We start from the raw sequence: 14,459 nt of genomic DNA, 5'->3' as shown, positions 1-14,459 counted from the left end.
ATGCTCATGTTGAAAAAAGGGCTAAAGTAATTATAGCATAATAATTCATAGAGCAAATGAAGTATATATTTATGTCTCAAATGATCCCAGAAAGTGACTCCTCATTTCCCGGCAATTCAAATAGCTGTGCATAGCTGGCAGGTCTTGACACACATGTATAGGTAAGAGTCACAAAATCTAAATCCCGGCACATTAAAATGCAAGTTAGCTTTCGTTCATATCAATAAAATACTTAATAATGTTGTTAATGGGTTTACATTTTGGTACGGCCTGTTTAGCACACATATTGAGCTATAAAGTATAGAAACATCCTTTAAAACAACTTTAGACCTGGAGTTCATGATCCTTTTATTATCCAGTGCTCTTTCTCCAATATGTAATGTGGCTTGTCTTTCACACTCTGTTCTCAAGTTGCTGATACTTTCATCCTTCTGATTGCCAACATAACTCCAGATTTTATTTTACCCCCTTTATGCACACTGAAGCTATGGTAATCACGGAAGGGATGCACAAGAGAAAGTCATTCTAGAAATATAGCATAACTATCCTTCCCTGTCCAATGGGAGGGATAATATTTTCCCATACTCAATATTTAATAAGGCGACAGCCCTATTCAATTGGATTGTCTCCTCCATCCTATTTATTAACAACAGCCAACATTTGATAATGTCATTCAGACAATAATTTCAAGATAGAGGAGATTAAAAAAAAAAAAACAGACACAAATTCTCACAGGCCAGTGGACAACATTACCCTTTAAAAAGTGTTGAAATAATTGCATTCCCTGTCCTTTTTATTATTACTTCCAAATAGTCACACATCTGCACAGTATGGATACATCTCTGTATAGCGGAGTCTGCATCTCCCTGAATTAGTTTCAGTTGAACTTGTGCCAATCTCATTTAAGATTATTGTTGAGAGTGACAGATGTGCACAAACAAGCTGAATACGTGTGGGGAGGCGGGAGGCAAAAGCAGTTAGACGAGGAAATGTAGTGGAAGTCCTAAATTGTAGAAGCACACTTAAGCTGCTTTGTCACCCTATATTCTGGGAACTACATGTTCAATAGTGTGGCCATTGCTCATTTACATAGTAAACCGTTTGTCTGTGTGTGTACCTTCACAGCGAGGAACAGCCGCCGACCAAACTACATTTCCATCCTGGATGATGCAAGTGATCTGATCAGACCCCTGGAAAAAGGATATGATACTCAGGTTTGTTTTTCTTTCTTTTTTAAAGACAATATACTAGCTGAAAAAATAACAAAACTAAGAAATAAATATAAATACAAGTAAATCCAATCAAAAGTTGTTTATACAGAGACACATTAAGTACAGGGGAGAAAACAATAAATAGCATGTTACTTCGACCGCTATTACGAACACCAAATATGCATACTCATAATGCATACTACTAATAAACATCTGCATTTATTTGAGGGGAACACCTTATAGATTAAGACAGATATGGGATGTTTACCTGTGTCCTAATGAATCCCTGATCACAGCGAAAAGCCACAGAGCTGCCCAGCTGGAATTGGTCGCCATACCTTTGACCATTGACAGGAACTCCTGGGTCATGACATTCATTCTGCCCAAATGCTACAGCGAAAAAAACAATGAGAGAAAAGTTAAAAAGCAGCCGATAGACAACTATCTCAATAAACGGTTAAGAAACGAAATGAACCGAAACAAAGTCAAACTTCTTTGCAGCTAAATGAAAACAGAAAAAACAGACAACAGCGACAGAAAAAGCACCATTGTGCCTACAGACCATAGATAGCATGGCTATTTGCATGGTTATACAAGGTATTTGAATTTATTTGAATACCGAATAAAAAGTGTGAAAATCACTGTCAGTAAATGCGATATCTCTATTGACATGGCAATACGGGAATGGAATTATCTTCACGTGGATTCAACCACGTCATGTTCGTCTTAAATCATCCCTATTCCAGATATTAACCTGATCCCATCCAGAGCACACACCCAGTGATTGGACCCGTCTCAGGTTGATGAGCTACTGATGGAGGGGAAATGAGAGCAAGCAGAGAAAAATAAAGATAGATGGAAAAAATGAGAGCAAGAGAGTAAAGGGCAGACATGCAAATAGTCCGCACATACTGTATATTGAATATACCGGCAGATGAATACAAAAACATGACGTGCACCATGCATGCACACATATATTGCATACAAAGCCGAAAAGCAAACGTAAAATAACCACGTATTCTTTCACACACCAGAGTGTAGTGACAGTAAAAAGTAGTCGAAAGGTTTGTGGGGATAAAGAAGATGAGATGCATGCATATGTCAAAATGACAATAGACAACATATTCAAATGATATGTGTTAGATCAGAGCGGGGAGAAGAGAGATTGCACTTGCGAGAGTTTTAGATGAAGGAAGTGTGAGATGAGATTGTGTGTAAATGGACAAGCAAAACAACTGAGAAGAAGCACGAGTGAAAGATGGAGATCAATATGATGGTTTCGAAAATAAGGCGGAAGAAATGCAGTCCTAGACGAGGGCATTTGAGACTCCGCCCACTCCTCCTCTCTACCGCCATCTGCCTGATGGATCGTGGAGGTCTCCATCGTGGAATATGCCTACTATGAACTATTCATACACTCTGTCACATTCATTGAATGTATTTAAACTCTAAATCTGTCCTTCTGTACACATTACATCTATTGCACCTGTCCATCCTGGAGAGGGATCCTCCTCTGTTGCTCTCCTGAAGGTTTCTTCCATTTTTTCCCCCTGAAGGGTTATTTGGGAGTTTTTCCTGGTCCGATGTGAGGTTTTGGGACAGGGATGTCTATGTGTACAGATTGTAAAGCACTCCGAGACAAATTTGTAATTTGTGAAATTGGGCTATACAAATAAACTGAATTGAATTGAATTGAATTCAGTTGAGTGCAGATCTCCGCCAGGTATTGTATGACTGAATTGACACATTTCAACAGATACACTCTCATTATATTTGTCTAAAGTCTGTCTCATGTCTGTAATCGGGTGTAAAATGCCCATAATGTGAGGTTGATGCCCATCAAAAAAGGGATGCACTAACCGGGTCCCTTGCCACAGAGCAGCGTCTCAGTGCCGCAATGCAGTCGGATGTGTGTGTGTGTGTGTGTGTGTGTGTGTGTGTAGTTTCTTTTGCATAATACACAGTCCAAAACAATAAAAGTGAGCAAACTGTTTTACCCAAAGAAATATAGTCTATGGTTTTCCTCCACTGTGTCTGTGGCTGGAGAGCATGGATGTACTCATCAGTGTCCTCACTAGTGGCCCCTCCCGCCTGGGGGCCAGCCATTTAATATTAGTGTGTGAGGAGTCAGCAATCGGCACAGTGAATTGGCAATATAAGGCCCGGTCAGAGAAAACTAATTTTAGCAGATCGGGTCAGCTTTTTGTAATTGTTTTTAATAAGAGTGAACCATTTATGTTGAAAATGAAGTGTCAAAGGGCTCTCTTCCCACATAGGGAGGTGTAGCTTGTACTGGAAACGAGTGATTATTCAAAGGGATGCAGTGAGACTTTTTCCTAGTGCCCAATGAATTCTTGTTTCTTGGTTCAAAGTGAGTCGTATTGAGTTCGGCTCAGAGCGAGTCAAACACGCTGCGGCTCGGCTGGAATGCAGTCCAGCTCAAACAATGCAATACTATAGAGTAGAATCCTAACTGTCCTTCATTATGGTTTTGTAAACAGTACAACAGTGATCATCACTATTTGAATACACCGTTATCTCAATATAGCATTGATGTCCTTAGATATAATGTAGCTGCTGAAATAAATCTTTAGACGTGACACATATTTACCCTAAAGGAGGAATTTACCCTAATTTAAGTCATAAATTATTGATATTTATTATGCCGTGTCAAAGTTTGCATTATACAACGTTATGTACGTAAATATATACTCACAGCAATACCAATTGATATTCATATATGCATTAAAATGCCAAATTAGTGAAACTGCACATAATGCCTGATCACTCTTAAATCGCTGTTAATCTACAAATTCAAATTACATTCTCAAAATGTTTCATCAAACAAAATGATATGACTTTACCAAGAATAAATATGGAGAAAAAGAGTAGAAAAAGGCTTTCTCTAGATGAAAAAGGACTCTAATTGGCATTTTCTTTGCTTTCTTTGCTTCTTAAATCGCTGTTAATGTACAAATTACATTCTCAAAATGTTTCATCAAAGAAAATTATATGACTTAAATTAAATATGTATAAAAAGAGTAGAAAAAGGCTTTCTCTAGATGAAAAGGGACTCTAATGGCATTTGCTTTGCTTCTAATGGTGCATTTAATTTGTGTTAGGATTTAGCTCAGAGGTAGAGGGGGGTTAGTCCTTCAATAGGGGGAGTAGGTAGTTCGATGCCTCCCCATCCATTGCCAAGTTGAAGTCGTTGAACAGCAGGCAAGTGTGAACCCCTGCAGATTGCTTCCAGGCTTCCTCGCCACTGCTCCTTAATAACTAAGGATGGGTTAAATGCAGAGAACTAATTTCCCCTTGGGGATAAATAAAAGTGTATATTCTATTCTAAAAGGGACATTTTTTGCAATAGGATGAGAGGTAGGACTCTGTATTCTGTGCTGCTGAAGAGATAATACATCTTTTATTGTACTTTCACTTGTCAAATGTAACCTCTCAAAGGAAAGTCAGAGACAAGGTCATTTGGGAGACAGTGTGTGGGAAATGCTGCAAAATCGCATTGGAATCAAAAAGAATGACTCAGAATTAGTCATGCAGAACTAGTTCAGCTGAGAGCAGGTACATACAGGGTGCAGAGTCAGGTTCAAAGCTGACAATGAGGCAGGTTTGACTAAGTAAAGCATGAGTAAGACATACAAATAGCAGTCAGTCAAGAAGAATGGCAACAACACAGCAAGACATTGATGGCAAGTGCTTTAGGAAAAGGTGAGAACATCTTCCCTTATTCAGAACATAGTGTATATTGCAGCTGCATTGGATAATAGACAACTTTTTGTCTGTATGTCTTTGTTTTTGATCACACACAAACTGTTGCATCTATCGATAAGACATAAACCAGCTGACCTCTAAGAAAGGTTGTATATGTTTTTTAGTAAATCTAATCAACAGACAGACACAAAAAGATAGGTAGGCAGGTAGGCAGATAGGTAGGTAGGTAGATAGGTAGCCAGGCAGGTAGGCAGGTAGGCAGATAGGTAGGCAGGCAGGCAGGTAGGTAAGCAGATAGGTAGGCAGATAGGTAGGCAGGTAAGCATAGGTAGCCAGGCAGGTAGGTAGGTAAGCAGATAGGTAGGCAGATAGGTAGGCAGGCAGGCAGATAGGTAGCCAGGCAGGTAGGTAGGTAAGCAGATAGGTAGGCAGATAGGTAGGCAGGTAGGCAGATAGGTAGCCAGGTGGGTGGGTAAGCAGATGGGTGGGCAGGTGGGTAGGCAGGTGGGTGGGCAGGCAGGTGGGTGGGTAAGCAGATGGGTGGGCAGGATGGGTGGGCAGGTGCAGGCAGGGTGGGCAGGCAGGCAGGTGGGTGAAAGCAGATGGGTGGGCAGGTAAGTAGGTAGGCAGGCAGGTAGGTAAGCAGATCGGTAGGCAGATAGGTAGGTAGGCAGGTAGGTAGGCAGATAGGTAGGTAAGTAGGTAGGTAAGTAGGAAGATAGGTAGGTAGGCAGACAGGCAGGTAAGTAGGTAGGTAATTAGGAAGGTAGGTAGGTAGGTAGGTAGGTAGGCAGGCAGGCGGCACATACTGGTGTAGCTGATATTGAAGCCTTTTCCAGTATTGGAGTGATCAGATTGAAACTCCAGTCTCATGATGTGTCCATTCGAGGCGATCTGTGATGGAACATCTTTGCCCGAGAACGTCCCAAATGTTGTTGGCTCAGACAGGCCTGAAATGGAACAGACAATCTTTTACAGACACGTTTTAATGCTGCTTATCTAATTTGGTCTGAATAACATTAGGCCAAGGACATACTTGGAAAGTGAAGGACTCCTGTAAAAGGGAATAATAAAACACCACGAGAGACATCGAGAGATAAAATGTTATACGGTACGGGAATAAAATTACTTAAATATGACTCAATAGGTCTTACGATTCTCGTTAAAATTAGCACATCTTAATATGTTGTTTTGGTGTTATTTTGCATACAAATTGTACCAATGTACATGCTTTCATAAATACTCTGTCGGTGGCACAATGGATAGCACTGTTAGTCAATCACCTGCCTTTCAGAGGGATTCCATACTTAATATAGTGAAAAGAACCCTTTCAATTCACTTCATCCAATTCTCAAAGGCAATTGTATGTGTATGTTCATAGTATCGCTCATTTCAAAGTGCTTCACATAAAACCATTTAAAGTATCAAAACATAATTCAAAAGAAAAGAAGATTTAAGACCAATTAGGAATAATACTGTCAATGGTGAAACAGGCTGGTGAGACGGTGAAGAGGACCTGCTGCCCATGTAGAAATAAATGACTAATTATAAGCTCATGAAAAACAATGACTCTTAGATAATAAGCACTGTTTCTTTTAAGGCCATTGAAGAATAACTAGCATTCTTGACAGGTTCAGGTCTTTTTCTGAGACTATTGAGATGAAACACATCATCACTGTGCTAAAACAAGGCAATTTTACATCGTCTCTGGCATTGTTTGCAACCATCTCTGTTATTGTTCACTGCATAATCAGATTTTTTTAAAAGTCAAGTGCAAGTTAACAATATCCAAAAGTGAGAGAGAAAACAAAAAACGGCAACAATTCCTAAACGTCATTGTAGCTGCACATCAAAACAGATTATTTTCATCTCATCCAACCAAACCAACAACAACAACAACTATTCTCTCAGTGACCGTGTTCAGTACCACATTGGACCACCTCTAGTCCTCACAGCTCCTGCATGTCTCGGCGGGGCCTGTCGAGTTATAGTGTCACAACTGGCAGAGGTTGGTGAGTAGATGCTTTATTCTACAGAAGCTGCATTTGAGTGAATCCCAAAGAGACTGATATGGGGGGATTGTGGTGTCCAGAGCATTAACATCATTTCACCTGGAGGTGTTTTGAGCCATGCATTCCTAGACAATTCTGTCACCGTGGCAGGGGGCATTATCTTGTTCAAAGTACCAATCAAACCCCTGAAGGATATACGATTGCACTGAATGGCTCAACCTGGCTGCTATGTTAAGATATGCTCTGGCATTAAGGCATCGCTCTATAGCCATTAAAGGACCCATTGAATGGCCCTGAACCCATTACCCGTCCCCCACTGGCCTGTGCAGCTGTAACCATGCATCACCTCATTTCTGTCTGAGACATTTGTGTCACAGCATAGTATCATTTACTGCAACGACACACTTTTTTGTCAGAATACATTGCTCTTGAAGTGCTCCCAAATGATCCAAACAGCAGCGACGGATTCAGTAGGGAGTATAATATAACCCTAAAGGGCTACACGGAACAGAACCCAGCAGGCCCGTATCAGTGAGATATGGAATAAACATAATGCGCAAGGAAAGAAATGCCATCCCCAGCCATGGTGATAAGACACATGAACAGGAGGAGGCTGAGGTGGTTGATAGATAAATCAATGGCCGCAGCCAGCAACAGCAGCTTATAGCAGGTAGAAATAAACAGATTTACCACCAGCAGCCGCGCCATAATGATCACGAGTATGTGAGAGACATTGTGAGATTGTGATGGAGTTGGAGTGCGATCAGCGATTATAAATGTAAACTTGTGCTGATGAGCTATTGGCATGCAACACGTCAGTTCGCAGCCAGAACCGACACAATGCTTGTTGTTGCTGATGGCCCACCAGGAGTCGAGCAGATTGGTGCTGCAGCAGAAACTGTGATTCATCAGAAAACACCTGCGGTTCTGTAGAGGTAGGAGAAGCAGCACTGGTGATAGTCATTATGGCTTTTGTGTTGGTCCACTAAGTGCCATCTACTAAGTGGTGTCTTGTGTGCTGGTTCCTTCATTGATTACATTTGAATACATTTGAAAAGGTCACTCTCAAAAATGCAAGTAACTTTGTGGTTTTAGTGATGCTTAAACTGACCCAATGGCATCTGCAATCATATGTTTGTTCATAGTCTTTAAATCCAGTCCTGGTAATCCATGCTCATACACAGCTATTGCGTGTATATATTTGCTGTTGCAATAATAAAGTAAATACTTTTTCTGGTTATTGAGTGCATTCATTGTATGATATTCTATTGATTTATAATGTTGTATACTTTACTTTTGAACTATACATTTTAATGGCAGGTACAATATCAGATACACGAGAATCCTTAACATGTTAAACGTTTACGGTACCGGATATTGACAATAGCTGAAGAGAAGGATATTCAAACTTTCAGATTATTCCTGATCTCCGATCCTTTAAATAAAGCAGAGAGCAATCAGCATTATTAATCGTAGAGTTATTAAGAACACATCGTTAGGAATTCAGTATATATATATATTTGTTATATTTTTTTTAATCCTCTGAAGACTCCAACAACAAATGGTGTAATTGAAAGCCGTGTGAGTTGGCAACCCTGACGGGGACAGAGGGGGAGAGGCAAGAACACCTCAGTGATAAAGCTGGAATTGGAATTCTTCAATAACAATTCCACAGAAACATTTCTTTTTATTTCCTCCTTGACTTCCTAAGACTCAATTAGATACATGGCGACTGAGTTTCAAATTGCGATTCACTTTGCTCTTCAATAACCCAAAAGCTCTTTTTTACATATTCATTATTGCATTGATAGGCAGGAGACAGGGAGCACAAGAGAAGAATGGCAACAATCGCTGAAAGAGTGACACGGTCCTACGCTTACTTATCTAAGAGGGGAGATTCACAGAAATGCCTTGAGTAAAAGTCTATCACCATGAGCTCTTTTATTAGATGACAACAATGGCTTTCTGATGATGTTAACCATTGATAGTTCAAGAGCATACCCTTCAGCTTTATCAGATTTTGGAGGCATGATTTTATCGTACTGTTTCCCAGCTCATGTGATTTATGGGTTATTACTATGGTTGCTCTGTTCACTTTTTCTTGCCATTTTTTTGTATTTCATTGTTCTATTTATTACACAGGGATAAAAGTATTGAATGTCAAGGTCACATACAGTCCTTGGTGAATGGAAATGCAGGTGAATTAGGATGCAGATTTATTTTCCTCTTGGTCGAAAGCAGCTCTTTCGTATGGATGCTGCATGTTTAAAGGCATAGAAGCAGACTGTGGCACACAATTGGCTGCATAACAGAAAAATTGATAAGATACCAATGTGACATGAGGATAGAATTTCCGACAATGCAAATTAATCATCAATGTATATTATTAATGGCGGATGAGCAACACTTGAGGAGTGAGCCGCTTCTAAAAATAACTTATTTGTTATTTTGTTTTGCTAATGAGAGCACCGTTACATTGCTGAGTGATACCACTTGTTAACTTGTGTTTATTATACTTCAGCCTGTTAAGTACTGTGGTGCAGCAGAATCTTGAATTGTAAAGTATGCACACTTGTATGGTAGTTAACCTTCTGTACATTAATTAGTAATAATTTAATGGGTGCCATATTAATTGATACTGGTTATTTACGAGGTATTTACAAGTCAACATCTGTTCATGGTTTGACAAAAGCAATTTAACTGATTTGACTTATGTTTGTTCTTAAAAGTTCACCAAATGTTGATGTGTAATATTTCTCACAGCAGTGAAAAGTCTTTGTGGTTTTTCGCCGTACTTTCCCAATCTAATCCAAAAGTTTATTTACAGAGCTCTTTTTGGCAGCAAATATCATGAAGCTTTCAAAATCTTGATTACTTTCAAGAGGTCAGGTCAGTTATAAAATGAGTTTTCATTTTTTGTTTTCATTTCTGAAAGGAAGACGTACAGAGTTTTTACCATGTGACACTAGTGACCGATCACCAAGCGGAACAAACTAGAAGACTTTGAAGAAACAACTTTAATTTCAGTTTGCCCAGTGGAACAGCACTAATTGCCCTGCAATTTTCCAAACGCTGCTGCAAAAAACATCCATGCAGAGGGACATGTTTACAGCCGGCCGATTGAGCACAATTACATCTTAAATGACAAGGCAGTCAAACAAGGGCTTCAGTTGATTCAGTTTAAATCAATAACGTTGACGACAATGAGTTATCAAATTGCCCTGTTTTCTGTCTGTATTGGAAAAGTGCACAATAAAATAAATATTACAACTTTCCAGCCCTTTCTAGCCATTCCTCAACCAAACCCATTTAGAGATAATCTTTATTCGTTGGTTATAGACTTAAATTGAGAAAAAGTGCACATCCAGATTATTTGACAATTTTTCCTGTATGCACATCCAATATTTCAGCAATTTAAAATATGCTTTTATGCATTTCCTGAGGTTTTAATTGAGAAACTAACATATTACAATTCAATTACCTTCATCTTTGATCACCAACCAGTCGAACTGTGGCTCCAGTTCAAAGTCAGTGAAGAGGAGATGAATGCGGCTTCCCGGCTCCGAGATAATCAACCACACACAGTTCAGGTTGTTCCCATACTCCTCGGGGTAGTTTGGGGACAATACAGTCCCGGATGGCGACGTGAAGTTGAAGAAACATGAAACTACAAACAGGAAGCAACAAAGGAACAAGGCAGGAAGGAAAGAGGTCAAGTTGATGGGTTATTGGGTACGAATACAAGCAAAAAAAGCCCAATAGGCCGTAATGACATTGCAAAAAGAAAACAGGAAAACAATCAACACAAACATAAAGATCTCGGCATAGACTGTGTGTACTTACAGGTACAACTGGGTTTGTTGCCAGACCACTGGTTATTGTGCTGGCACGTGATGGTCTTTTCTCCCACCAGTTCAAAAGCCGACTGGCAAAAGAAAGTCAACACTTCACCGTGTTGGAAGCGATCGCCGCTTCGACGACCAAATGCCGGCACCCCAGGATCCCCACAGCCTCCCCGGTCGATCTCTGGAACACATGACACATGCAGCCATGTTTTAATGCCGATAATTAATGTCAACATGCCACATGGTGACATTCAGATAAGGTGGCGTCTGTTCTTACTCGTCAGGTGGCATTAAATGGCAATAAAATGCATCATTGAGTTTTAGATCGGCGGTGACGCAAATTGGAACATTCAGTCTGGGATGTTTATGGAAATCTGGTTCATCCTTATGTAATATGATAATGTTGCAGTTGCCAATTTGCCAGTTGACATCCTTGTCTCTAGACTGTGACATTTAAAAACCTCTTTCAGGCGTGTGGTTAGGGTTAACAATAAAAAGGGAAGCAATGGCTACTTTACAGCATCAATGCAGCAAAAAAACTCCAAATTCCAAGTCTCCATTATTGACACTGTTGTGTTGATAAATGTATGTTAGTGTTTCCCTTGTTGCAACTAATTGTCATCAGGGTAATTATAGTGTATTCCAGCTTTAATTGTGAAAGGCAAAACAAATAGTGGAGGCACACAGGTAGACGCAAACACACTGATCAATGCATACTTGTTAAGAAACCAGCAGGAGGTACCAATCAAAGAGCAACACTCATGTGTGTGACTTTATTTTACATATAACTCCTTCTCATAAACACACACACACTCTCTCTCTCCTTGTTTCTTTATCTTCATCCCTCTATTTCGGCCTGGTCTTATTTCAAATTGTCCCCGGTCCCACTGTGCTCAATTTTCTTCTTGTTGCTCCCGATCTCTCAATCTGATTCAATACACTGCGTTCTGGCATGAGAGTCACATTAGCAGCACTGCCAGACTGGCCTACAATCATATTGCATTCATTTTGTCACTCCCTTTTTGTATCCCTTCTTCCATTAATGGCAGTATGTTTTTACCCACTGCTCCTCCCTCTCTCCACTCCTTAATAACTAAGGATGGGTTAAATGCAGAGAACTAATTTCCCCTTAGGGATTAATAAAAGTGTATATTCATTTAAAATGTGACATTCTACCAGACGTCTGTCATCTTGTAACACATGCTCCACCACGCTCCTGGATTCGCTCTGGGCAAATACATCTCAAGGTGAGCAGTGTGTGTGTGTGTGTGTGTGTGTGTGTGTGTGTGTGTGTGTGTGTGCGCGCGCATGTTCTTCACTTTCACTATCTGTTGGGATATAACTACACCCGCAAGAGTAGAATACTTAAAGAAGTCGTAGGCGTGCATGTGTGTGTTTGCGTGTGTGTGTGTGTGTGTGTGCGTGGCCTAGAGCAATCTGTCACACAGTTGACGAGTGTCAGGATGGATATCAACGATCTTGAGCCCCTGGTAAGTCTGTCATTATGGTGGTAGCAGCTTTCTTGCTCTCTATTTTCTTTTCTGTCATTATTTTCCTTTCCTTTCTTTCAAAGTTGAAAGAGAGTGCAGGGCCTAGATTTACAACTTAATACATTGTATGCCTCTGTCTCTTTTCTTTTCAAAATGTCATATAGTATACAAAGAAATATACTGCACATTATTGAGAATAGAAAATAGAAACAACAATAGTTGGAGGAACAATGTATTCGAATGTTACAAAGCAAAAGGAAGAAGAAAAAACATCGACTTCTGGGACCTTGCAATATATATATTTGTTGGTGTTTTTACCCATTAGATACAAACATTCAATTTACATTACTGCCAACCATGTTTCAAGGCAACCCTAATAATCACACAGGTTTAGACGTCCTTCAATACATTCCAGCCACATTTGATTTCGGTTCATTTGGTTTTGGAGGACAAGAACAATTCACATTCTGAAGTTGTTATGATCAAGTCATGCAAGTATCACATGTTAAAGCAGCTGCATGCAGGAGTGGTTCACTTTGTTGGTTTCTCCAACTGCTTGTGTGAGTATCAGCAGTCAAACAACTACCTACCAAAGAATTGTATGAACTAGGTTACTTTCTATCACCCAACGAGTTCAGTCTTTGGCTCACTGATGGAAGTTCTTGCATTTGCAGTATTATTAACTGACACCTTCAGCAAGTGAGATCCAAAAACAAACTTGCAATTATAGTTTTTTACGACGCCAATCAGGCCAGAGGCACCAAGTTGTGGGGCCAAAGGCATTTCCCCACTACCTAAATCCCTAATTTCATTGTCCTTGCTTGGACCACACCTATCTTCGTCATATTGGTCTTCATTTTGATTTTAACTTCACACCTGTAAAGTGTTGCCACTGCGTCAATCTTGATGCTATTAAATGTACAAAATATGTGCTCAAATAGACCCACATATAAATATAGTACTCTTTATTATTTATTAATATTTTGTGTATTTGATTTGTCAGTGTTGTTGTGTGTTGTGTATGCATGTGTGTTGTATATTTACATATATATTTTGTTTTGTATTTTACTTTTATTTTACTTGTATACTTCTATATCTTTCATCCCTGTTTCTTATATTTTGTGTTTTGTTTTTACTCTTGTGTGTTGCTGCTACTGTCACGACAAATTTCCCCTTGGGGATTAATAAAGTATATATCTATCTATCTCTATCTATTTACTACGCGTGTGGTAATGTTGACACACACAGACTCAAAAAGTGAAAACAATACGAGCTCCATGCTCTCCCGGCTGGTTTTGAATCGGCAGTAAAGGAACAAGGATGGTATCCAGATGTTTCCATAGAGTAACAATTATACTTGTGATATTATGGATGAATCACCGAGACATTCAATCAACATTTTCAGCCCTTTGATGAGTTAAAAAATAAAGTCCATGATTTACATCATTACTCTTTTCACAGCCGATTGCCATCAGCCTAAAAGCAGCATTTCGCCGTAAGCCTCAATTATCGTAATGTGCTGTGTGTGTTTATTCTCTCTTTCTCTCGCTCTCTAAAATGCACACGCACGTACACACAAATAACTGCAGTAGTTGACAGGTGTAACATGACATCATCAAAAAAGCAAGAAAGCGACGCACGTGTTTTCCTGCAGGCCTGAAAACCGAAGGCTCTCGGAGGGGGGGGGGGTTCTCTGATCAATGTGATTAACATGGTGACATTATATGATGTGACATCATCACATATATACATGCAAGGACATGCACACAAAAGACACCGCAGGCGGTTGTTCAGTTATCCTGGGGGATAAACTACACGATCATCTAGATGTTATTATAGACGTTTTCACTCTTATTTTAGTGTCATTTTAAAAATATATGTCATATAATTAAGGTGGGCCTTCCTAAACACTTAGGGCAAGTTGTAAAGAGTATGTTAAACGAACAAAGTCAAGGTCAGCACCATCTTAGCCGAGCCACGGGAACTTTGCAATATGATGTCCAACACTTCCTGCTTACAGTCGCTACACTGTGCTGATTCCCTTCAACAGTAACTGACCCGGACAACACTGTCAGCAACATCACTGAATCAAACATAGAGAAGCAGAACCAAGAGCACAACCTCTATCCCTCTCTCTCTCCTCCTCTCTAACACTCCCTCAATCTCTCCTCTAGA

The 14,459-nt window shown here is 39.8% G+C and overlaps 1 protein-coding gene across 1 annotated transcript in view; it reads right to left on the bottom strand.

Annotated features, from left to right (window-relative positions):
* Positions 1 to 14,459, bottom strand: part of LOC130192607 (CUB and sushi domain-containing protein 1-like) — a 269,833-nt gene that overhangs the window by 80,126 nt on the left and 175,248 nt on the right. The window contains exons 13-17 of the mRNA XM_056412699.1: positions 10,793 to 10,975; positions 10,431 to 10,616; positions 5,747 to 5,887; positions 1,480 to 1,601; positions 1,118 to 1,178 (exon numbers count right to left, since the gene is read on the bottom strand). Coding sequence (XP_056268674.1) covers positions 1,118 to 1,178; positions 1,480 to 1,601; positions 5,747 to 5,887; positions 10,431 to 10,616; positions 10,793 to 10,975 — 693 coding nt within the window. The remainder of the gene's footprint in view (positions 1 to 1,117; positions 1,179 to 1,479; positions 1,602 to 5,746; positions 5,888 to 10,430; positions 10,617 to 10,792; positions 10,976 to 14,459) is intronic.

The sequence above is a fragment of the Pseudoliparis swirei genome, chromosome 4 (assembly GCF_029220125.1).
Source record: "Pseudoliparis swirei isolate HS2019 ecotype Mariana Trench chromosome 4, NWPU_hadal_v1, whole genome shotgun sequence".
NCBI lineage: Eukaryota > Metazoa > Chordata > Actinopteri > Perciformes > Liparidae > Pseudoliparis > Pseudoliparis swirei.
The sequence above is the reverse complement of the archived record's forward strand: the minus strand, read 5'-3'. Positions and strand labels throughout refer to the sequence as shown.